Genomic DNA, 27,904 nt, shown 5'->3' on the forward strand with positions numbered 1-27,904 from the left:
ACCTACGCCGAGACAACAGCATCGAGTCACACCCCTTCGCCTCCCAACTCATCTACGGTCTGCCAAGTAGGATACAGACTGCATGGGACCGAAAGGCGACCGAGATAGTCGGCCCCTATGGGGAGCGGCCCGTCATCATCGCCGACCTCTGCCTGGTTCTGCGGGAGTCCGCACTCTTGTGGCGACGTGTCCCTCCACCCCCCGCCCATCCCGCCAACGATCAAGGACCCGACAACGGGTACCGACACCCGCGCCCTTCTAACCCCCCACCACAACAGCACCAGCCACCCCGCGATCATGGCCAGTCGCCTCAGCGACATGACAGGGGGAGGGACGACCATCGCGGTGGATGGGGGAGGGGGGACCGTGGTGGCAGGGGGAGGGACCGCGGCCAGCCGCGAGCGCCCGACAAACCTGCGACCGCGACCATGACTCACCTCAGCACGGCCAAAGACAATAGCAGGTACTGTCCGGTCTGCGACACAGACCGGCACCACACCGACGTATGCCCGGCCCTCCGGAAGATGACCAAGGCGCAGAAGGAAAACTGGCTGAAGACGAACAAAGGTTGCTACAAGTGCGGCAGGAGCCACCTGGACAAGGACTGCAACCTCACCTCTCATTCCGTGCCCTGCAGAGTGTGCCCCGGCAGTCACCTTACGATCTTCCACGAAGTCAATGACGACGCCAGGCACACACCTGCCACGAACCTCTCCCTCTCACGAGCTGTAAGGAGCCCGGGTGGAGGGGTCATGCTCAAAGTGGTTCGGGTCACCCTCAGCAACGGGACCAAGACGCACACCACCTATGCCCTCCTGGATGACGGATCGGAGCGGACGATCCTCATGCCCGGAGCCGCGAAACAGCTCAGCCGCCGGAGGTGGCGACACTCCCAAATCCTAGCCGACCAATTCTGGCGCCGATTTACTCGCTTCTACCTGCCCGACCTACAGCCGCGTCAGAAATGGCTAGCGGAGAGAGAGAACCTCACCAAAGGGGCCCACGTCCTGGTGATGGATCCGCAGCTCCCGAGAGCGTACTGGCAGATGGGCAAGGTAACAGAGGTAACACCAGGCGAAGACGGCCGGGTAAGAACGGCCACAGTGCAGCTGGGGAGCCGGACATGCACGCGGCCCGTGGCCCGGCTAATCCAGCTCCCAGAGCTACCGGACACAGCCACAATGATCAGAGAGAACGAATAGTGAAGCCCACGGCCTCACTAAGGGGGAGTGTTACGAAGGAACGTAGTGCCTCTCTGACATCACAACCAGGACGTCAGGAGTGACATCACTATCGACGTCCCGAAACTATAAATATATGCCTACCGCAGGACCTAACTGGAAGATATCATTATAGCAACAGCAGTAGACTTAGACACCACACCTAACTCTGCCAATCCTGCGGCTCAAGAAGATAAGTAAACCAGCCTTATCTCCTCGGCATCTCTCCCCGAGAATCTAGATCATACTAGATCTCGGCCACATAGTCATATGAAAGCAGGAAATCATAGCTTCAAATTGACACATTGGTTGTTCAGTTTGACTCACCAGTTTTGGAGATATGGGTCCTAATTCATTAAAAATTAAATACACCACCGTTACACTGTGGCGGAAACAGATATCGTATTTATCCGTCCGATCAAGCTGCGTTGAGATGACGTGTTATTCAGAGAGTAGTGTGTAACACAGGTGCACAGGCGTATTGCAGGTGTATGTCATACTGAAAGCAGCGGGTGCAAAGTGATCGGAAAAGCAACCGACAACCTCATCTGCATAGATCCACGCCCATATCGACCATAAAAGGCTTCAAGCATGACTCAGCAGACAGCAGTTTGTCTGAGATCACAGCCGCGGTCACTGCTATATCCAAGCTTACAACGGTGCGTGCTCCGCTGAAGCAATATAATTATAATTTATTTAATTAAGTTCGGGACCAAGGCGGGTGCTCACTCACACCTTTGCAGAGGTAAAACATATCCGATATTTAAAATATCGGATATGTCAATGCAAAAGTCGTCTTTTCAGAGAGAGCGAGAGAGAGAGAGAGACGAGAGAGGGAGGGGGGCTGCATGGGCCCTCGACACTGTTGCGCGATAAAGAACAGTAGCCCATACATTCATAAGTAAATATATTATAGGCCTACCTCGTAGGCCTGGGATCCTCTTGACTGAAGAAATTATAATCCAGTGAGTTTATCCAGTGAGTTAAACTATTCTGTGTGTGGCATCCATGTGATCAATATCAATATACATTATTATAAATTCTGTCTGTGTGTCCGTCATGTTCACGAGTGGAGGTGAGCTGGTTTAAAACTGATATGACTGGCCGACTTTCAAACGCTGCATTCATTAGGCTAATATTGGTCTTCTATTTTGTATATAGGGCTAATTAGCCCTATTCATTTTCCAATGTGAATCGGATCGGCAGCACGCTGCTGTCTGCCCTCCGCCACACACACACACACACACACACACACACACACCACACACACACACACACACACACACACACACACACACACCGACAGTCAACTGACTCAAGGATCTCCGTAACAAAACAATTTCATTAGGCCTGCTGCCGCCTACTGCAGGCATTACTGTCTACACTAAACTATGTTGGATTCGTACAGTGCAGAATGCATATACGAGCCTATGTTCTTATTATAACTGTGAATTTGTTTTTTAACATGCAGCGCGAGTCCGCGAGATCCGATCTACAAGCTCACAACCGTTGCACTTCGAGTAGAAGGCTGCCGAGTGAGCTGCCCCAATCGCGCATGATATAAATATCCTAATAAATAAATAAAAAGGTGTCGTGCTTGCGGGGCAGTTTCTGTATGGGACTCTATAGGCTAACTTGCCTAGAATGCATATGCATTTAGGCATACAAGTGCACTCGGCTTTTATATATATATATATATATATCGTTTTTTTATGTGCTGATCGACCAATATGTTGGGGACACATGCCTACATATTTTATCTGAGATTTGGGAACAATTTATTGATTCAGCATGAAGACTAAAGCCTTCTGAATAAATCTATACGCAAGTGTATGCTTCCGCAAATTTCTCCGCCACCTAAAGAGGTCCCGTAGGATTTAGCGGAATTTCCGACCAACCAAAGTCAGCGTCAAGTTCACGGCCATTTTCATGAATTCCAAATTAATGTGGGAAATCCACGTAAATGCCTTTCCGCTAGCGTCACGTCAATATATAAGCGGAAGCGCGTTGAAGAATCAGGCCCCATGGCTTCTAGAGTAATTGTCTTGCAGAGTTGAGAAAACAGGCCTGAAAAGGTTAACTTCTAGATTACACCTAGCTCTGACATTTATTTCAGACATGCTCTAGTATGTGAAGAGTATGCCTGTGCTACTAACTCATTTTGGATTTTTTTTTGTTTTTCTCCTCAGGTGAAAGGCTGGAGGCTGCACAATGGCCCTCAGTCAAATCCTTTCAAATATAATCCACTGCTCTTTGTGGTGGCTGGGTGTGTGTATTAGAGCAGTGGTTCTCAACCTGTTCCATATCTATAGCTCTATTAAGCCACCATTTGATGACATTTAGCCTCTCAGACCCAAAACGAAAGAATATTTTGTTGTAGTTGGATAAGATTTTGTCCACAATTCCATGCTATATTGAAGTGGTACCACAGTAGGAGAGATAACAGGCGAACGTTGACCGAAATAACAATTCTTCTACGTTCTCTAATTGAGTAGACTTCTTGTCTACTTGTTTAACACTAATTTAACTCTTGGTAAAATGAAACCAAATGGAACCAAAAGGATTTGGTTTCATTTGGGTCCATTTTTGTTTTATTTTACACTCTCGACTCTCGAGAGTTAAAGATCTATAAGGGTCCACTTGGTTACCAACTTCTACGAGTGCACAACGCATCGGGCTACTATACGCGTTGTCACGGTTAAGGTCCGCCTAAATACATGTTATGTCGACGAGATCAACTGTAGATTCAGTCGCCTAAAAATCCCATGATATTCTTTGTCAACTAAAACTAGACTAAAACTAATATATTTCAGATCAACACTTGATGCAGACACAAAGAGAATCACCCGAATACGCTCAAGACGGTGTGTACAAACGGAAGCAGATCCACACGTCGGCGTGCCATATGGCCTGCAAAAACGATCGCCATCAAAGTGTCTGTTACTGCGGTGCCGGCGACGTCCTTAACAAACTCAGATCAAGCTTCTCGTCAGAGTCCTTTGTAAAGCAACATGAATTAAACAAACACACACACAGCCCTGGCATGAACCCATGCCCACCATCCAAGAGATTCCTAAAAGCACTTAGGAGAAGAAAAAAAAAAAAGATCACACGTCGCGCGATCGCTCGACGCAACCCTGCATCTAGGATCAAGATGCGGAAAAGATAAATAAAATAAAAGCTAAAATAAATAAATGAAATGACGCCGCAGCCGCTCCATCAGCATAACGGGGGACATGGTTTATCAGTTGTCGGCCGTGATTAAATGTTGCTGCTTACAAGCTGTCAGGTACAGTGGGGGGAGGCGTGCTGTAGGTGGCAAAACGCTGGGAACTGCCAATTATTAACACTGGCAGCTTGAGTGAAAACTCATGAATATTTTACTCTACTATCTCAACCAAATGGAAACACTTGCACTTTCATCAACGGAAAGCCTATCATAAAAGGACACACTTTTATCTCCCGGTATAAAAAGTGTTAGCGTGTAGTACACACACGCGAGAACGGAGAGCATATACACGCGGCGGCGGCGATATCATATCATGCACGACACAAAGGTCATTTGGTATTTTGGGGCAACAGCAATTTGTTTCGACAATCTTGCGGCGCGTTTTTAGAGTAAAGCGATGTTTTCCGATGGTAATCGCGCCAGAGGTTGAAGAGGGACCGACGTTCAAACAGAGAAAGCCTGAGCGAAGGCTGCATACTCTCCGCTGCACGTTGTGACATACTCTCATTTTGTACTTGAGTAAAAGTATCAATACTGCAATGTAGAACTGTACAAAAGTACAAAAGTATTGGCATCAACATGTACTTTAAAAGTAATGTAGAAAGTATAGGCCTACTCATTGTGCAGAATGTCCCATTTCAAGTTTTAAAATGTATACAAATCTTTTGAAAATAGCCGATCTACAAGCTCACAATGCGTCAAGCTTGTAGATCAGCTATTTTTAAATGGCCGAAACATATAGGGCTGATGTGGTTATATAAAGCGATATTACACCGTAGAGGGTGTGCTTTATCGTGATTATTGGCACGACAGTGATGCGGTCAGGAACGAGGCGTAGTCAAGTTCTGCAAGCAGCACTGAATTGATGCATCACCCTCATTTTACACTCTCAAGAGTTAAGGCCTATTCATAGTCTGGATTTTCGGTGGTGATGTGACCACCGCTCCGGTGGTGAGCTGACCACCGGAGCTGAAATAACGTTGAGCGGTGGTGAGTAAAAACAGAGAGAAGGGCTGGAGCGGTCGCGGTGGTTTGCTCTTCATCGCGGCTCGTGACGTCATGTTGTAGTTCGGTGGTCACCCCACCACCGAAAATCCAGACTATGTATGAGCCTTTACATTATTGTTAAATAACTGCATTAGGCTACTAAATTTACAGCATACAATTAGAGCATGTAAAATAATTGTTATTTTGATCAACGATTGCCTGTTATCTCTCTTATGGTACCACATCTTTAAATTTGGGTCTGAGAGGCTAAAATCTCATAAAAATGGTGGTCTGTGGCTCAAATGCTGAATAAATAATGGACCGTGATATGGAAAAAGGTTGAAAAAAAACACTGCTATATAGAGCATTTGAACCCTTTGATGTCCTTTGAATATAGATGCAGACATGGATTTCCTGAGCTTATCTCTGGGCTCGAGCGAAGGTCTCTTTTCTTTTTCTTTCTCCACCTCATTCGTGAGGCTGCCAGGCATGAGGGGAGAGAGGAGAAAAGAGGACAGCAAATCATCCTTAAATCAACCACTTTGTAATGTATAATGTCTTTCATTAGCGTGCCTCTGATGCCAGGCTGCACTCCTGGAGGTTTTCTTTAGTGGGGGAATTCTCTAATGGCTCGAGCGCAGGGAGACGGAGAGAGGATTGACACGGATAATCGGATATGGAGGCATCAATTCTTCGCGAGTGACATATAAACGGAGGCGGCGGTGGCGGTGGCCGGCGTGGCTGTTGCTAGTGAGTGGGAGGCATAGGTGATAAATCACTGGATTTTAAAGGGTGGCTTTGAGCTTACACATGTCCACTTGTCAGATCGAGGTGATCTAAAGAACGCAGTGTGTGTGCGTGTGACTGTGACTGTGTGCGTGTGCGTGTGTGTGCGTGTGCGTGTGTGTCCTCAAAGAACTTGTGAATAGCATTTGCATAATTAGTGACTTATTTGCTTTACTCGATGATTTTTTTCGCTTCGCTTTGCTTGCCAAAAATAAATCAACTGTAGAATTAGGCGACTAAAGTAAATAAGAGCTATTTTATGCATGTGTGCAACATGACAACTGTTTTAAAGTATTGTACAGTAACAACTAAAGTCTCTTTAATGTTTATGTCGTACTATTCCTAAAAAACAATCTAAAATAAAGGGATTTAAGATCATTAAAGCTGGGCTGTTGCCTGAGTCCAATGCATTTCTGCCTACATCCGGTCCAGGACTTGTCCCAGTTGGTTGTCCCCATTCTGAATCTCGATAGAATTCTATAGGAGAGCAGCCATCGGACTGATGCCCCATGAAGTGAACGCAGTTTGCGTAAGGCTCTGGGCTCATGTCTTGAGGCTATAGAGATGTTGGGGGTTGGCTGTTGCGAGAGTAAAAGCTATAGAAGGAGCACCAGTACAATGGCTCAGAGAGTCAGACTGGGTTTTCTATTACAATGACAGGTCATGTAAGTTTTGGCTCCTTACTCGCGTAAAATCCTCATACTTTTGAAATCTGAATTCTTGTCTTGCCTCATTAATGCATTTGTTCTTCTGAGCATGTACAGACCCTGCAGATTCCCTTAACATTGTCACGATTTGTCACGAGCTGAGTTGGCTGTGTCCGCGGTGTAAACGTCTTTAAATACATACTTTTTAAAAAGCCTATGGGGGAAATGAATGGGGAATTATTTCCTGGGCCACTAGTCGTTCTGAAAGGGGCGCTCTATAGCGCTGATTTATTATTAAATAATAACTTGATACAAAAGTTGAAAAACGGAGATAGGTTTGAGTCGCAGTGACAACAATGTTGTTAAAATCTAAGACGATAGATGCTTTCCTGATTTTAATGGGTTAATACAGCTTGTCTTTATGAAGCTTCCAGTTGCAGAAAGTACATTAAAAGTTACATGCACATTCAGAGAGCAGATCCGGTATGCAGATGCGCGCGTGAATAAATTGTTCTGTTCGCTAATGGAATTCGACTGTAATATTTCCATAACGGTTGTCAGCGGTGCTAAAGAATAACCGGAGTACACGTCTGTTCTTCTTTTCCCTCTGAAGTTTTAAGACGGCGAAAGAAAAGTGGGCCGAGCAAATCTGCCATACTTGTTTAACATGATTAGTTTGTTCCGCATCGCCTATAGCAACCCAGCGAACAATTTGCATCCTTGAGTCATTCTCTGCACTTCGAATGATAAAACAGAAAAACCTTGACTGTATGATAATTATTTTTGGATTAGCATCTTATAGATGCAAAGCCCTGCAGTGACAACATGCTCAGCTGGTATTACAGGTGATGATATTGTTCAGCTAACTTACTGGAGTATTTCCAGTTTACAATAATTTAACTTCTACTCCACTACTTGTCAGAGGCAAATATTGCACTTTTTACTCCACTACAACCAATAAGCCTGAGGGCGAGGTTGCGTGCACGCATCCACCTGCGCTTTGGAATGAGGGGGTCAACATATGCGCCTGAGTGACAGCAGACTGCTGGGCGAGCGCTGGCGCTTTGGCATGGGGGGTCAGATCAACATATGCGCCTGGGTGACAGTAGACTGCTGGGCGAGCGCTTTGGCATGGGGGTCAGATCAACATATCCGCCTGGGTGACAGTAGACTGCTGGGCGAGCGCTGGCGCTTTGGCATGGGGGGTCAGATCAACATATCCGCTTGGGTGACAGCAGACTGCAGGGCGAGCGCTGGCGCTTTGGCATGGTGGGGTCAGATCAACATATGGAATGAATGCTGTACTGGCCATATATGGAACGTGTCTTGAGTGTACAGGGTTTGATGAGGTCAGATCAATATATGGAATGTCAGAACAGGTCAGCCCCATATATGGAGATATATGGGTGGTAGTGGGGCAGTGTCTTGAGTGTACAGGGTTTGATGAGGGCCCATGTAGGGCCGGGCCTTCATTTCCGGCCTGTTGAGAACTCTAGTTTTTAATATTGATGGCATCACGAGGCATGACCATATATGGGGCGTGATTGACGTGAAATGCACAATTTCAAAGTTAACTGCGACCAGTGGTCACAATAATTGGAAAACTCTACTACTACTTTGTGGATTTGAATTATAAAAAACCATACAGCCTTAGAAAATGGCAGATCTACAAGCTCACAACTTGCCACGATGTGACACATTGTGAGCTTGTCGATCTGCTATTTTCAAAAGATTTTAATACATTGTATACGTATGATAACTTGTGGAACAGGACATTCTGGACAATGAGTGCTTTTACGTTTGATACAGAGTATTTGTACATTGTGTATTATTATTATTATTTGTTTTGTACAAAATATACATACATAACAAGTTCTCATTCTACTGCTCTGCTACCAAAATGTGTAATGAACCGACCCCATCCATTAAAAGAGTGTGAAACACTGGTTTCTTTCCAAATTGGCCTGGGAAAAAAAAATCAATTAGGAGACCAAAAGCGGAGGTACAGCACTGTAAATGTAGTAATCAAAGAGAGTATTGCAATTTAATTGAAGATTATTATTAAACGTGGCCTTAACTTGCCAGTACGACAGAAAAGGGCCAGCGGTATCCTTCCCAGAGAAAGCCTTTTCCTGCGCCGCCTGTCATAAGCACTTACAGCACAATTCATGAAAAAGAAAATCTCATCTCTAAAAGGCTGCCAAGCTCTTTGCCAAATAAGCACTTTACTTGAAGTGATAAGTGATGTAAAACCACAGCCAACGATATAAAACAAATCTTTCCATAAATCAAAACCACGGTTGATTTTTCCACGATTTTACTCTCACCATTTGCACGGCGCTTATGATAAGATTTACGCTATTGTACGCGTTAATCCACTCGGGAGTGAAACCGACGCAAACAGTCACATTGGCGATTGGTTAGACTACAAAATTGTGCCATATTACGGACACAGAAAAGCGACATTCATAGAAGCTAGTAACAGTCAATCGGCCAACGAAATTCATGAGTGTGTGTGTGTGTGTGTGTGTGTGTGTGTGTGTGTGTGTGTGTGTGTGTGTGTGTGTGTGTGCGTCCTCAGGTGATCCAGACCATCAGCGCTGTGGACAAGGATGAGCCTCCCAACGGACATCGCTTCTACTTCGCGCTCGCCTCGTCCGCAGCGGGAAACATGAACTTCACTCTGAGAGACAACAAGGGTGAGGAGACAAATTTTAACAATGTGGGTGCCGGGGAATTTTTCAGAATGAAGGCACTATAGAGTGTCAAGCAGATTAGGAAGAATTTACTCTGAAAACCCCTGAGAGAAAACGTTCTTGTGACCACCGCACTCTGACTTATGGTGCGTTACCAGCTTAAATCTTTCTCTGTGAGGTACGAATATATTCGTACCCGCCAGCTATGGGACGTTATCGTATACTCAGTCTATATAGTGGTTGAGCCCCATAGCAGCTTTTAACATTGATCCGGTTGCTATGCAACGCCTCCGTCACCTGCACCAGCTATGGGACGTTACAACTCCTCAAAGCAGGATTTCCAAATATTGGCAACGCCCGTGACCCGAAAAGTCAGCTTGCCTGGTTACTTTTGTAACTATTTACATTTTTTAAAGCGTGACTCGCTCTTTCGCAGACTGTGATGAGAATATAATTTCCCTGTGGGATAACAAAGGTATACAGATGCTAAATAGTCTTTGGAAAGCACACTCACATTTATATTTATTTTGTATTTTTGAAATCAGGGAAACCACGCTTTTTTTGGGATGGTATTCTTCCGCCTTGAGGGAAAAAAAAGTTCTGGTTCGAGGGTTCCGGTCTGATGACTGCAAAACAATGACTACAACATGACGTAACGATATAATCCGCTCCCGACCGGATCACACGGAAATTTAGTATCACAGACCAGGGTTTCCTCCGAGGTGGAAAGCCTGATGACGCGAGGTTCATTGCTAGTTTAAAGAACGGTAGCAAAAAATAAAAATAAAAATAAGAAGAGCAACAGATGTACAAACATACGGTACTCCAGTGCTTACAGTCCCTCGTGCAGGGCAGGGGATACATGGTTTAGTAGCAGACTCCAGACCTGTCAGTGTAAACATGCGGAGAACAGTGCCAATACAGAAGCCCTGCAGTTGCTAGGGGGGCTTGAGGTAAGCCCATAGCACCCCCAAGAAATGCTCAACCAACATTTCATTTTTTCACTGCCCCCTCTAGCTCTGTCTCATGGCATTGGCAGGCAATATGAGCGATTACTGGAAGGGTATGAATGGACCAGCTGGCATGTAGTTGTTTAGACTTTCAATTATTTATTTCATCAAGTACACTCTCTCATTTCATCCTGCTTGTTTACTGGTATGAAATTGCTATGACATAACAGGGTGCATCCCTCCATTCCTACATGCTGCCATTCCGACATCCCCCCATTCCGACATGCCCCCATTCCGACATGTTGCCATTCCGACATCCCCCCATTCCGACACATTTTAGTCCCACCATTCCGACAGTCCACAAATCTTAAATGTATTTTCAAGGCAATTTTTTAAGGGGTGTGTAGCAACTTATAATGTAATAATCAGCTCATAATTTAATTAAAAGACGAGCACATAACTTAATAGATTTTTCTATAATGTAATAATGTGTTACATTAAGAACCTCCACATAGGCGACTCATACTGTAATAAAACTTCATAATGCAATAATGTCTTTATAATATATGAGCTGATTGAGTTTTTATTACATTTTAGCCATGATACTGACATGACACTGACCTTGACACTGACATGATACTGACCATGACACTGACATGATACTGACCATGATACTGACATGACACTGACCATGACACTGACATGATACTGACCATGACACTGACCATGGTACTGACATGATACTGACCATGACACTGACCATGGTACTGACATGACACTGACATGATACTGACCATGATACTGACATGACACTGACACTGACCATGACACTGACATGATACTGACCATGACACTGACCATGATACTGACATGACACTGGCATGATACCTGCCATGATACTGACATGATACTGACCATGACACTGACATGATACTGACCATGACACTGACATGATACTGACCATGATACTGACATGATACTGACATGATACTGACCATGACACTGACCATGATACTGACATGATACTGACCATGACATTGACATGACAACGGCCATGACACTGACATGACACCGACCATGACACTGACCATGACACTGACCATGACACTGACCATGACACTGACATGACACCGACCATGACACTGACATGACACCGACCATGACACTGACCATGACACTGACCATGACACTGACATGACACCGACCATGACACTGACCATGACACTGACATGATACTGACCATGACACTGACATGATACTGACATTACACTGACCATGATACTGACATGACACTGACCATGATACTGACACGATACTGACCATGACACTGACATGACACCGACCATGACACTGACATGACACCGACCATGACACTGACCATGACACTGACATGACACTGACCATGACACTGACCATGACACCGACCATGACACTGACCATGACACTGACATGATACTGACCATGACACTGACATGATACTGACCATGATACTGACATGATACTGACATGATACTGACCATGACACTGACCATGATACTGACATGATACTGACCATGACATTGACATGACAACGGCCATGACACTGACATGACACCGACCATGACACTGACCATGACACTGACCATGACACTGACCATGACACTGACATGACACTGACATGACACCGACCATGACACTGACATGACACCGACCATGACACTGACCATGACACTGACCATGACACCGACCATGACACTGACCATGACACTGACATGATACTGACCATGACACTGACATGATACTGACATTACACTGACCATGATACTGACATGACACTGAACATGATACTGACATGATACTGACCATGACACTGACATGACACCGACCATGACACTGACATGACACCGACCATGACACTGACCATGACACTGACATGACACTGACCATGACACTGACATGACACCGACCATGACACTGACCATGACACTGACATGATACTGACCATGACACTGACATGATACTGACCATGATACTGACATGATACTGACATGATACTGACCATGACACTGACCATGATACTGACATGATACTGACCATGACATTGACATGACAACGGCCATGACACTGACATGACACCGACCATGACACTGACCATGACACTGACCATGACACTGACCATGACACTGACATGACACTGACATGACACCGACCATGACACTGACATGACACCGACCATGACACTGACCATGACACTGACCATGACACCGACCATGACACTGACCATGACACTGACATGATACTGACCATGACACTGACATGATACTGACATTACACTGACCATGATACTGACATGACACTGAACATGATACTGACATGATACTGACCATGACACTGACATGACACCGACCATGACACTGACATGACACCGACCATGACACTGACCATGACACTGACATGACACTGACCATGACACTGACATGACACCGACCATGACACTGACCATGACACTGACATGATACTGACCATGACACTGACATGATACTGACATGACACTGACCATGATACTGACATGCCACTGACCATGATACTGACATGACACTGACCATGATACTGACATGATACTGACCATGATACTGACATGATACTGACATGATACTGACCATGACACTGACCATGATACTGACATGATACTGACCATGATACTGACATGATACTGACCATGACACTGACCATGACACTGACATGATACTGACATGACACTGACCATGACACTGACATGATACTGTACATGATACATGATACATGATACACTACTTTAGTGATGTAAAGGCAAAACATACAAAAAATGTCTCAGTAAGGTTACATGGTGTGGGTTATCATGAGAGTGGTTACTGTGGTAGAAAAAATATGTGCTCTCTACTACAACTTCACAGCTTCTGACAAGCTCAATCAGGAGGACAGGAGGGTAACTTAGACATCAAAGAAAAAGAGCACCAATCACAAACATTCAATCAAGAACTGACCAATCTAAGCAAGGCAGTAAAAAGAGTACTCTGCTGCACTAATTATGAGATGAAACACTGTTGCATAGAATAGGTAATCAACATGAGATCAAACACTGTTGCATAGAATAGGCAATCAATATCAAACACTATCCTAGCTGAATATAATTCAGAGTTAAATTAATAATTCAATTGAGTAATTCATGCTATTACATTCGATAATATTCAAGCAGGATAAACCATTTGTACTATAATCAATAAACCATAAATAAAAAATAAAATAAAATAAAATAAAATAAAATAAAATAAAATAAAATAAAATAAAAATATATATTTATATTCATATAAATAATAATAAATAAATAATAAATAAATAGTTGTAAACCATTTGTACTATAATCAATAAACTATAAATAAATTAATAAATAATAAATAATAAATAATAAATAATAAATAATAAATAATAAATAATAAATAATAAATAAATAAAATAAAATAAATAATAATAAATAATAATATTTATATTAATATAAATAATAATAAATAAATAATAAATAAATAGTTGTAAACCATTTGTACTATAATCAATAAACCATAAATAAAAAAAAACAATAATAAAATAAAAAAATAATAATATAAATAATAATAAATAAATAAATAAAATAAATAAAGAATATAAAAAAATATATTTATATTAATATAAATAATAAATAAATAGTTGTAAACCATTTGTACTATAATCAATAAACCATAAAAAAAAAAAAATAATAATAATAATAATAATAATAATAATAATAATAAATATATATATATATATATATATATATATATATATATATATAAATAATAGTATTTATATTAATATAAATAATAATAAATAAATAAATAGTTGTAAACCATTTGTACTATAATCAATAAAAATAAAATAAATATAAAATAAATAAATAAATACATAAATACATAAATATAAATATAAATATAAATATAAATATAAATATAAATATAAATATAAATAATAATAAATAAATAAATAGTTGTGAAAGTGATCTGTCGGAATGGTGGGACTTTTTCTGCCGCGGGTCCCTGTCGGAATGGTGGGACTTTTTTCTGTCGGAATGGTGGGATGTTTACAAATATGAAGCATACCACCATTCCGACAATTAGAAGTCAATGTAGGAGTGGCAGCATGTAGGAATGGAGAGTGAACACCGACATAACAGTAAAAGCTCCCCAAAGGCGTTTTTCTGGTGGAGATAACCGCAAAATAGACACCCTGAACATGCGTTGGTCCGACATGCGCTGCTCCGTGCTTGCGGTTAGGGTCAGGTTAGGGGTTTGGGTTAGGTTGTCGGTCTAATGACAGTTGCACCAATGGAACTAATAAAGCCTGTACCAGTTCAAAATGTATACAAATCTTTTGAAAATTGACGATCTATGCGACGCATTGTGAGCTTCTATAGATCAGCTAATTTCTAACATTACGTACATTTTGATGCCATTACATTTGTACTCTCATTCAATTCTGAACACCAACAGGACTTTTCCTTGTAACAGGGTATGTCTATGTTCTATTGATAATTTTACTTAAATAAATAATGTGTGTACTTCTTCTTTGCCTCTTCCACTGCCTCCCTATCTCTTTGGCTCTCACTCCCTCTCTTAGATATAGGTCTCTCTCTCTCTCTCTCTCTCTCTCTCTCTCTTCCTCATAACATTTCATGTTCAATTTGAGCGTCAGATTGAAGCTGTTATGAACCAACAGGTGGTCAAGAGCACAGAGCGGTAGCACAGTGTGTCACATTCTGAATGCTCGCTAATGGCATCTGTTGATTTCTTCTCTGCGTTTCTTTCCCCACTCACTATAAATTGCATTTTCCTGAATATAGCCCAATTGCTCAAGCAAAACCGACGATTTACAAACTGAGTAACAGTTATAACTGTTCTGGCAAACATCCCTCAAAACAGGTTCAGCTCCTATCAAAAGCATATTTTATTGATTTGTATCAAAAGGACCGGCAGTAATCATAATCGTGAATCAGTCTTTATTGTCCCATACATAGGGGCTATTCAGTCTCACAGTCTGTTGAGCAGAAAGACACTCCACTTTCTCCTCTCCTCTCGCACTCGTTCTCGCAACTTCTCAACAATAAAACAAATACTGTGTAAAATATTTACAAACCTATACTAAGCTACACAAATAAACAACCTGTTCACCGGGTTTCCTAGTCGCCTATATACTCGTGGTAGGCAGTATGTACAGTAGGACATGTCCATATTGTCCATACATGTCCATATTGGTGATTATCGGTTGATCACATCCAAAGCGAGTGTGCATACAGTTTCTCTTGAACCTAAACATGTTAAAGGACAACTTTATTTATTTTTTTAACCAAGGTTCATGTTTAGGTTGTTAGAGAAAGTAAAAGATGAGTGTTCTTTTTTCTTTGCTGCTTTCATTCGTTTTAGCAAAATACGTCTTTTTTTTCTTACAATTTTTTTTTAATTTGCTATAGTCCTACTAGACCCCAAGAAATTACATCTGGCCACAAAAGATCACAGGATCTATTGAATGTGAAGGAAGAGGCGACAAACTGACAAATTGAGCCTACGACACACAGTATACTAGGCATCCCCCCAGTACTCTACCATCACATTCAGTAGATCCTGTGATCCTTTGTGACCAGATGTAATTTCCTGGGATCTAGTAGGACTATAGTAAATAATAATAAAGAAATCGCCGTAACATTTTGTAAAAAGAAAAGACATATGCCCCCGCCCCCCTGTCAAAAATGGCTAATATCCTCTCATCTTTTACTTTCTCTAATAACAACCTATTCGGAAGAATAACAACCTAAAACATGAACAAACAAAGTTGTCACACTTTTAGTGCCGGAATGCATCAAAATAGGAGCTCTGGGGTGCCGGAGTTGTCTGATCGCTTTTACTCTGAAAGCCATGAACCGGAAACACTTTCCTAAAAAAGTTGACTTGACAGAGTTGACCTAACATCCTGATCGTTTTAATTTATACGATATATGATCCAAAAAGCGTTCATATTTTGCGGGAGAGACGGATGAGGAACAGAAATGCAGCGCCAGCATATCGATCCATTCATCACCACGGAGAGCGCCCTGGATTAGGAGATACGAGTCATTCTTTCCGCCGCGCTAACATGCGAGTCAATGACAAGCTAATAATTGCACAGAGCGTTAGCCTACGGCAAGCGAAAAGCGAAATGCCAAAAAAATAATCTGAATAATATTCTTATCTTGCCCCGTAGGACGTACAGACACGTCCAAGGCACTATTTTTTTCTAATCCTTATGACGGCCTCATGCGTCGTATGTAAAAATTGTGTTAAAGACACAAAAGTGTTACAAACATTGTGGCAATTTCACAGCAGCATTGGCACTGACAAAGAACACTATAGGAATCTTTATTTGTTACGGTATAAAGGTCCAAAAAAACAGTACTCTGCATCAACAGTACTCTGCATGCTGTCCCAGAGAACCTGAACCAATGTTTTCTCTGTCCATGGGGTGAGAAGGGCCTGCATGAATCTCACCACATGCCTCCTCCACCGCCTCCAGCTAGGGCTTTTCACTCATAATACACCTTCCAGTGCTCACCGAAAATAATTATTCAAATGGATTAAGGAGAGAGATGGTCAATGTCTCTCTACGTCGTCCTCAGACGAGCCCTCCATCGTCGTCTCCAGTCATCTCGGTTCTCCATACATCTGGCCAGCTCCTTTGTGCTTTCCGCACCAGTATCTTTCTTTAGTACGTCCACGTAGGTAGGTGTGGGACGTCCTCTCGATCGATGCCCGTGTGTTGGTTCCCACAGTACAAGCTTTTTGGCCGGGAGTTCTTGATGTCGGTGGCAGTGGCCAGCTAGTCTCATCCTCCTTACTGCTATCTTCTCTGTTACACTTGGTAATGCCCCGTACAGACGCTTGTTGGTGATGTGCTCATCCTGGTTGATGTTCAGTACCACACATAACATTCTGGTGTAGCACCCGTCCAGGGATTTCTGTAGGGCTTGTGTAAGTGTCCAGCATTCACAGCCATAGAGGAGGACGGACTTCACAGTAGCAGAGAAGAAACTGATCTTGATGTGTCGGGGGAGGTTGGATTTCTACACACTGGTCATACCGTTAAGAGCTCGCCAGGCAAGTGCCTTCCTCACTTTAAGGTCCTTCTCTGTGGAGTCGACCCATGCGCCCAGGTATTTGAAGTCACTGACCTCCTTTAGGACAATACCCTCTATTGTCGTTAGGGGCAGATGTTCTTGGGCGATGTTATAGAGTATGACCTCAGTCTTCTTTGCATTTAGACTGAGGCCAACTTTGGCGCACTCCAACTCCACACTGGTCAGGAGAGCCTGTGCCTGCCTTACATTGTCAGATAGCAGGCAGATGTCATCAGCGTAGTCCAGGTCTGTGAGGGTTTCTGCAGGGTGTCTCGTAGACCTTCTGGGTGAGATAGTGAAGCTGAGCTCTGGCTCCCTTCCATTAATAGCTTGTCTCAGTGCATAGTCCAGGGTTCCCCAATAGGCGGCCCGCGGGCCATTTGCGGCCCACAGAGCGCCCCCTTGTGGCCCATGAAAGAATTTCCAAAAAAAAAAAATAAATTAAATGGGGGTCAGTAGCATAGGCATGTCAAACTGGGCATCCTTTTCAAATGGGGTCTTGCCCTGAAAATGAATTTTCAGGGCAAGACCTCGACCTCGCGCGTGCAGACTCGGCCCCCAGCCTGGTACGCTAGTCAAAATATGGCCCTTGAGGAAAATTAATTGGGGAACCCTGGCATAGTCCAACACTATTATAAAAAGGAAGGGGGCTAGGGTGTCTCCCTGCAGCACTCCGGTTTGGATGCTGAACTCCTCGCTGTTACCATCCGGCGTTGTCACTCGGGCTCTCGTTCCCGTGTACATGGTATCAATGGCTCGGAGCAGGTTCGGAGAAACATTGTAGGCCTTGAGTATTCTCACCATCATTCCTCTATGGATTGAGTCAAAGGCCTTCTTGAAGTCAATGAAGCATAGCACTGCTGCTAGGTTGTTCCTCTTGACCTCTTCAATGATCCTCCGTAACGCAAGGATCTGGGCTAAGATTGTTCTCCCCTCTCGGAATCCGTTTTGGTTTTCCCTGAGGTGGGGGTGTAGAAATACAGAAACGGCCGAGCTCATTCCTTCAGATGGACTCTTTTTACCCCCTTTGTGGCAACAGAAAGAACAGGGAAATATAGGACTTAAATGTAACAAAGTAATGCCATTATTTTGGAATAGGTACTGTAAGTAGGCCTAACTGATTTCTCTAATTGCAAGCTAATGCGCTAGGTTACTCTGTTAACTAGGGATGGAGCTCGTTATTTTTTAGCACCTTATCGATCAGGCTTATCGAGCCGTGTTCTTAACGAGCCCACTATCGAGCATTTTCTATTATTTTGTGGAAAGACGGGAGACAATACATTCTGAACAGAACCAGTATCTTTTACTTACCAGGGAATTCAACTTTTCTAACAGATGGAAGGCAATTTACTTTTTTACCAATACAATGATATTAAAGAAACTGTTAACAGGTGTACCGTCACTTTAAAAGTGTAATTTTGTTTACTCGGACAGCACTGATTGGCAGGTATCAATACACTTTTAGACCGACGTGTTTGTGCCAGCATGGATGATTACATGAATTTCCTGATCGCCTCTTGTCTTGATTGCTTAAACATGACATCATGGGCCGCTGTGCTCGATAACAGGCTTGGTAAGCCCAAAGCTTATTGATAACGGGTACTCGACAAGCTTATTGTTATCTGATCCCCACTGATCAACATGACACAGGAAGCTGCTCAACTAATATTGTTTACTTTAGAAACATCCACATCCTCCTCATTCCCCTTCCTCCTCCTCTACCTCCTCCCTCTCTCTCTCTCTCTCTCTCTCTCTCTCTCTCTCTCTCTCTCTCTCTCTCTCTCTCTCTCTCTCTCTCTCTCTCTCTCTCCTACTGTAGGTATAGTTTCTTCTGTTGTTTCAAACACAGAAGAGAAGACAGTTCTCTGTATTTTTTATTTTTTCAGGGTGGGCCTTTATAGTCATTTGTAGCTGCAGTCTGCAGTCCCCAACAGTCAGGTATAGCCAAACCATGCTGCGTTACAGCCTGTCAGAAACACTCTGTGGTGCACTGACAAAAAAGTCGCCACCTTAAACAACACTTGCAACACCTCAGAAAGTATACAGTACAGTCTGGTGATGTGCTTACTTACAGATTCAGTTAGTGTTTATAGAGACCGTGTACTGTACAGCCAGGCATTCGAGTTGTGTGTATATAAGGTTGTTGTTTTTCAGTATGGAGAGAAGAATGTGCAAGCCAGTTTTTATTTTATTATTTATTATTTCATTTTTATTTTACATCGATCCTACAGAACGCATGAAAGAAACACACACGAGGTGGAATGGAACACAACTGAATTGAACAAAGGCTCGCGGCCCTTTTTATAATGGTTATACGTGCCGTGGAACAGCTGTTTGGTATTCTCTTAATTACATTTACTAAAGGCCTGTACGGCCCTGCGCGATTTTTAGTTATCGTTCACAACTTACCATGTCAGACTATACAATTAAAATGGAATAGATCCTTGTCGTTTCTTTCTTGGTCACACTACACCAGGGGTGCCCAAAAAGGTAGATTGTGATCTCCCAGTAGATCACAAAGGCTTTGCAGGTAGATCACATGACATGGACCTAAAATATATACAATTAAAAAAGAAAAAAGGCATCTGCCAATTGAATTCTAAGGTGACTTTGACTTCATTGATTGACATCAAATGTTGCGCAAAAACGTCATTACAAAGGTACAAAACAAAACATTAACCAATTCCATTTCCGCCCTCTATATCCCATTCCAAGTGTGTTTGTCTTGTACACCAGTGCCGCTATTCTAAATCCCCGTCAAGTACATTTAATTAAGCAATGGGATAATAATTGTTTGGGTGGGTAGACCTTGTTGCGCTGGTCATTTTGAACGTAGCTCTCAAGTAAAAAAAAAAAGTGCGGACACACCTGCACTACACGTTTATCACATTTCCCGACGTATTCACACCGGGGGAAACGTTCGCGAAAATATAGTGTAATCCGTGACGGGGGACCGGGACGGGAAGAAGGGTCATTCAATAATGTCTACTTTGTTGTATGACGGCACGTCATACACGTCGAGGATGAGACGCACTTTTTTTTTGGCTGGACCCCAACTCACTCCAATGGTAGAAACAACAAACATATATATATATATATATATATATATATATATATATATATATATATATATATATATGAGACGTAGCCTGCAGAGTTAGTTCAGTCAGTCACACTCAAGGGAGTTCATGCCGTGCTCAAAGGCCCATTCTATACTCAATTTAGTTGTGAATGGCCTTCAAATGGCCGGCCTCTCCAAAAGGAGGGCCAAACAGTTGGCAAGGTGCAATTTTGAGGAGGCGTTCTTTAATTAATGTCTGCTGTGTCTGACAAGTATGGCAACCGTATGTAACATTGTCACATTCTGAATTGTGCTAATGACATCATTTGTTCAGATTTCTCTGCTATTTTCCCCGTTGTTGTTTTTCTCTCTCAGTATGAATGCATTTCCTGACTATAGCTCGCTTTCTCAAGCAAACCGACACACGAACTGAATAACCGTTCTGGTAAACTCAATTTGGAGGAGGCGTTGTTTCCTTTATCTATAGGATATATGTCTGCTGTGTCTGGCAAGTACTGTTACATATAACTGTATTGTATGTAACAATGTTCTGCCGTCTACAGGCATTTACAATAAGTGTCTGTTTTCCAATAAGTGTCTGCACTGGCAGTGTTTGTTCACTCTGTGTGTGTGTGTGTGTGTGTGTGTGTGTGTGTGTGTGTGTGTGTGTGTGTGTGTACCACATTACACACACTTCTTGTTTGTCCACTTTTCTAACTGAAAGATGAGTTCTGTTCTTCTATGGCTGCAAAGCCTCTTCACCAACGTTGTGACTCAGTACAGTACAGCTACAGCAGTAGCCTATAGCCTATAGGTTGCAAAAGAAGTACTAGAATTATTATTTTTTTACTTGAGTACCACGATGTAGAAATACTCTAGGAGTAGGCATTATGCAGAATGTCTCATTTCACAAGCTTGTAGATTGGCTATTTTTACATGGCCGAAATATGTACAAATATGTATGTGGTTAGTGCATGTTTTGTAATAATGATCAAAATCTACAAGGTAACTATAGTAACTAAAATGTACAAATAATCATAGTGGAGTAAAAGTATAATATTTGCCTCTGAGATGAAGTGGGGGCGGTAGCCAAGGGGGAGGGGCTGGGGTCAGGTCAGAGTGCACCAGGTGGTCTCTCAGGCTATGACTGCGTCTGAACTTTTGACCTGAGATAAGATTCTAAAAATGTCTTCTACATCCTGACAGTTTTCTGAAAAAGCTATGTTTCTATGTCAGTCGTTCTTAAATTTTTCAAAAATAGCAGACCTATACAAGCTCGTAGCGCGCCACTCTTTCCTGCCCAGAATGGCAGCAAAGAGGAGGGTCAATACAGGTGTTGGACATTTGAGGATCACTTTGAAGGACACGCCAGTGTTATAAAATGATGTTTTTGATACAACCTGCTGCTGGTCGGTGTATATTGAGTGGGGAAACAATGTCTGTTGATAATATTTTGAATTTTGTTTGGTAGTTTTGGATCCCGGGGCAAAGAAAAATCTGTTTTGGGGGAAGTTTGGGAACCACTGCTTTACACCAGTGGTTCCCAAACCTTTTCATGTCAAGGACCCCCAAATTGACACTAATTAGTCCGCGGACCCGCATGAGTTACAGACCCATAAGGGTCCATTTGGTTCCAAACTATCATTTAGCACGGGACCGCCTGGAACACCCTCAAGGACCCCTAGGGGTCCCCGGACCTCACCCTGGGAACCCACCGGTTTCAAGCGACTCTTTTCTTTCTTTGTTTTTTCCAGACAACACGGCTTCAGTTCTGACCAAGCGCGGCGGTTTCCGGAGACGGGAGCAGCCCACGTATGGGCTGCCCGTGCTGATCGTGGACAGCGGCAGCCCGGCGCTCAGCAGCACCAACACGCTGGCGGTGCGCGTGTGCGACTGCGACGCGGACCGCGTGCCCGTGTCGTGTGGCGCTGTCGCCTACACGTCGACGGGCCTTAGCACGGGCGCCCTGCTGGCCATCCTGGGCTGCATCATCACGCTGCTGGGTAAGGAAGAAAAGTCCACATCTGGACTTTGTTTATCTGTATGTTAAAGATGGAGTTTGTGCCGAGACCAAATGGACCCGTTTTACGCTCTCACACACGAGTTACATTATTAATTGTTAAACATCTGCATTACTTAATTTACAAGACGTCTACACAATATTAGAGAATGTAGAAGAATTGTTATTTTGATTGATTTTGCCTTTTGTCTCTCCTACAGTATCAGTACAGCGTGGAATTGTGGACAAAATCTTATCCGATTGATAGGAAAATATTCTTTTGTTTTGGGTCTGAGAGGCTAAATCTCATCAAATGGTGGTCCATGGCTCAGATGCAGAATATATATAATGGGCCTTGATATGAAAAGGGTTGAAAACCACTGGCCTAATCACGTCCGTCCGTCCGTCCGTCCGTCCAGGTTTCTGCCTGTTGAATTTTTGTTGCAGCTTGCATCCAAGATGCTGAAACTGAACACATGAGTGTGCTGGCAGCATGCCATGAATGTGTGTTTTGTGTTTGTATCATAAAAAAACACACAAAAACATTAATAAAAATTGTATGCAAAAGTTAATTCTACAAATTGTATGCAAATGTTAATATCCCAAAAGTAAGCGCTCAGAGTCAGCACCAGACCCCGATCAATTTACAAAATGCATGTTAAAATATATGACAACAATGTTGTCTTGTGTCAGGGGGTTCCAGTAGGGATGTGTTTTCTGATGTTATTTTGATTTGATGTGATCTTTATTTACAAAAAAGTTCAGAAAACTATAATCCATACAATCAACACAACAACAAATCACAACCATTTTGTGAACAGTTTGTGAAACAAAAACACTTTATTTTTTAACCAATGTTTTTATTACTCACCCCATGAAGCCTTGAATTCATGGATATTCTCCTACACTCCTATTGACCGATGACCTCATCAGGTTATTGGCTGAGGAATGCAACAACAACAACAACAACAACACAAAAATGTCATGTGTATTTGACAGAAAATTAGTCATTTTAGAAAAGAAAATCATCTATACTAAACTACTGACTGTAACTGCAGTGTGGAAAACCTTGCTGAAAGCTGATTGTTCATTTCACTAAAGACCTGAGAAAAACTCTTTGAAAACGTTCAGTGGTAACCTTGTCGAACTTGTCCTCCTCACTTCAAATCTACACACTTGCGCGCACACGCACGCATTTACTGATGACTTAAGTAAACAAGAACGGTTGAAGGACAAGGTGTCACATGGACGGACCGCATCAGAAATGTGGACCTCTATGGGGACCTACCACGGGTCAAGGAAAAGGTACCAAAAAAAAGAAGTTTAGAACAGAATGTCCGTTGTGGTGAGAAAAGACAAACTGTCGCTCAAACACACTTATCACAGCCACAGTCACTAGTACAGGCAATCTAAGGTTTAACCTCAAACAAATTGCAACACAAACTCTTTCCACTTTTTTTGTTTCATCAATATGTTAGTAATAACATATCAAAAGTCCTAAGAAATCGGAGTAGGGGAACATAGTGAACAATGCTGAAATACATGATGTCACAATTCCCCATTGACGCCCATGTTAAAAATCGAATTATGGATCTTTTCTTGTCTGATGTCCAAACAAATGGTTCACTACTGTCCAGAATCAACCAGAATAAACATTATAAAGTTAAATTAATAAAGTATTATAATAATTCTTATTATTACATTTATTATAATTATTATCACTATAAAACTACATGTGGCATTCTCTTTTTTATGTCAGACCATTTACCTTTTTGCTTTACTAAACCACAAAATAGGAACCTTTGATGATTATTTATACTGTACCTGTCAGGTACACATTTACTGTGGACCACATCCAATATCAGTAATGTCACCACTGAGGAAGATTATTTCAGAGGATGATAACCCAGCTGGGAATGGAACGGGAGAATCAGATCTGGATGAAGTAGCTCTCCTCTATGCACAGTTGATGGAGGGATTAGTATCTGCAGAGGTAGCTTGCAATGCTGATGTGTTGCTCAGAATCAAGGAACAACTCAAAAGCAAAACTGAATCCTTGAAATCCTCCAGCAGGACTGCTGCCCTGTGGTTGCAGTACATGGATATGGTAGACATACTTCGAAAGCTTCTGAGAGGCGAACGTACTGGAAATTGGGCATTGCACCTTGAGGCAATATCAGAAATGCTTCCTTACATGGCAGCATCTGGGCACAATCTCTACACGAGATCTATGTGCAGCGAATGTGCAAGCTCCAGGTGGATCACCCAGACGTCTACCAGACATTTGAAGAGGGATTCCACATGGTCAGACGAAGTGATCGGCTATGGGCTGGCCTGTCTGTAGATTTAGCTATCGAACAGGTGCTCATGAGGAGTATGAAAACCAGTGGTGGCCTCACAAAAGGGCGAGGGATGCCAGAGCAGAAACGTTTGACATGGCTGCTCTCCATGCCAGCTTGTGCTGAAGTCAACATTGCAATGCAAGAGCTGAAAGGGGTGAACCACAACACTGGTGAGCAGAACACAGACCTGACAGTTGCAAGACAAGCACATGATATGGAGGACACACTCTGAAATATTTCCAAGAAAGGCATCCTTTCTCTGATCCAAGCTTGCGCAGTATTTCAACTGGGGTCCACGCACACCCTTCTGTGAATGTCGATGCAGCAAAGGCCATCGGAAACACAATCTTAGCCAAGATGGATGGACAGGATGCTTATGAGTACTCATTTAAAAAGAAGGATCAGGCAATCACCATGAGGACAACATCTTCATTGAAGATTGATGACGAAGCAGTGCACTTTTCCAGCGACTCACAATTGCTGCAAAAGCGTCACAAGTACTACCAAGTGCAGCAGTGGAAGGGAACTGCATGTGAGCTCCTGCCGCAAGAATGGGGATGGGAAGAGAATGATGGGGGGCTTGTCCCTGTCCAGACAGACATACCTCCAGCTCCACAGGAACTGCTACGGATCATCAGATGCACCTGCAAGACAGACTGCAGCAGCCTGAGGTGCACTTGCAAGAAGCATGGCATTGACTGCTCTGTTGCATGTGCAAACTGCAAAGACACAGGGTGTGCAAACACATGTCTGGTTGAAAGTGATGATGATGAAGATGATGATTATAGTGTAAATATAATGACATTGCTTTTATAACTTTAAAGTTTTGTAATGTCCAATATGCATGTCTTTTACCTTTCATTGCATTCATAAACCATATTTCCGATTTTCTCTTGTGTGAAGATTGTCCCTTTTTTCTCACAAAATGCCTATAATATTAAGAATGTCCTTGTGCACAATCAATTTACTGCATTCAACAGATGTTCTAGGAAATTCTGGAAGTATTTAACCTTTTCTTTGGACACCAGCTAAGAAAACTTCCATAAATCGATTTTTAACATAGTGGCAATGGGGAATTGTGACGTCATCTATTTCAGCATTTTTCACTATGTTCCCCTACTTTTGGTATGTTATTACTAACATATTGATGAAACAAAAAAGTGGAAAGTGTTTGTGTTGCAATTTGTTTGAGGTTGACCCCCTTTTTTTCTTAGATTGCCTGTGCTACTCGTCGATGATGATTATTGACAGGCGTGTGCGGCGGCGCTGCCGCTATGTTCCTGCGGGGTGTGCTCATGCACACGCGTTGGGAGTGTGTGATAACACACGCCGTGGAAGTAGGCTATCACAGTGACGCTGTTTTGGGATTTATTTGTGAAAGGAGGCGATATCAACCAGTGTCCAGCACAGCAACACAACAATCCGGTATAGGCTGCGCAAATTTCCTACCAGGACTTGTGGCAACAACAATCATTTGTAAAAATCACAGTATACATTATTTAACCTGCCTCAGCCCACCCCGCCAGTAAAGTTGAAATATCTCGACTCGGCTCAGCCCGCCCTGCACTACTGTGCAGACATGCCCCTAAACATATATAATTTTAAATAAATAGACTATGTTTGGCATCTGCCACGTGGATTAAGGTGACTTCACTTGATTGACATCAAAAAGGGAAGTTCAAAGTCACAATGCAATGCTTTGTTTTCAAGAGTGCTTTGCACCATCATCAGTGTACAAAAAAAACCCTACCAATTCCATTTCCCCCCCTCTATTTCCCATTCCTAGTGCATTTGTCTAATATGTATTTTCAGCAATGGGTTAACTCTTTTTTGGTGGGTAGATCTGGTTGAGCTGGTCATTTTGAAAGTAGCTCTCAAGTCTAAAACGTGTGGGCACCCCTGCTATAGACCAACAGTGATATTTTGACTGGAGCTGCAGTGTGTTCAGGTTGTGAAAGAGTACAGCTTGAAGACATCACAACATCTAGCTCTGAGTGTAGCCGCCGCCACTTCCTTTAGGGATGTCATATCAAATATTTCAATACTTGTGTGTATACAGAATGCATATTTGTGAATGCACCACTCTTATCCTTCTGCGGAGCTCTCGCAGGTTATCTGTCCCTATTTCGCTACGTCAAGAAATGGATTTCAATTGTCGTCCGTCCCTCGATACCTGGCTCGCTGCCGCATGCAAACAAAGCTCAAGTACGCGGCAAAGGATCCCAGAGCACTAGAGAGAGTGTAAACAGCGGAGATGCTTACGAGTCTATTTATATTATTCATTATGGCATTAATGTTGAAACATCTTTCGATGACGGCTGACATCCTGAGGCCTCACCACAATATCCATGACAACCGGCCAACCCCACTCAGCATTTAGAGCAGGCCAGGCTAAAAAGAAGCAATGTGGTGCAGAGCACTGGTTTACAAATAGGGGGTACGCAGAGGTCCAGGGGGTACCTCTGCAGTTTAGTTAAAGTGCTCAGGATGGCCTAATTTCAAGCCTTTCACTCCTTTTCTTATGTGTAATGTTATATTATTCAATATATTCTTCAAAAGGTTCAAGGCTTCAAGGTTCAAGGTTGTACTTTATTGTTACATCTTGTGTACAGGTACATAAGATAAAAACTTATTTTTGTTTGTCGTCCTACAGACAATGCAGCAGCATAGATAGCATAACATAAAAAAAAACTGGCCAATCACAGCGGGGCTTTCCGACAACTGCGGTGAGCACGGAACGCTCGCTCTCCCTGTATAGTTTACATATACCTCTCTGAGTAGTATAGGTAAACTAGGTAAACCTTGTCCACAAGGAT

At 42.8% G+C, this 27,904-nt stretch overlaps 1 protein-coding gene across 1 annotated transcript in view; it reads left to right on the plus strand.

Moving 5' to 3' along the window:
* The window catches only part of LOC310868009 (cadherin-7-like), a gene marked incomplete at its 5' end in the record, with an annotated part of 188,143 nt that overhangs the window by 145,586 nt on the left and 14,653 nt on the right, over positions 1-27,904 (plus strand). Inside the window, 2 exons of the mRNA XM_083778211.1 lie at positions 9,451-9,568; positions 22,502-22,750. Of these exons, the coding sequence (XP_083634337.1) occupies positions 9,451-9,568; positions 22,502-22,750 (367 nt within the window). The remainder of the gene's footprint in view (positions 1-9,450; positions 9,569-22,501; positions 22,751-27,904) is intronic.

The sequence above is a fragment of the Protomyctophum parallelum genome (genome assembly GCF_964188405.1).
Source record: "Protomyctophum parallelum genome assembly, chromosome: 12".
Taxonomy (NCBI): domain Eukaryota; kingdom Metazoa; phylum Chordata; class Actinopteri; order Myctophiformes; family Myctophidae; genus Protomyctophum; species Protomyctophum parallelum.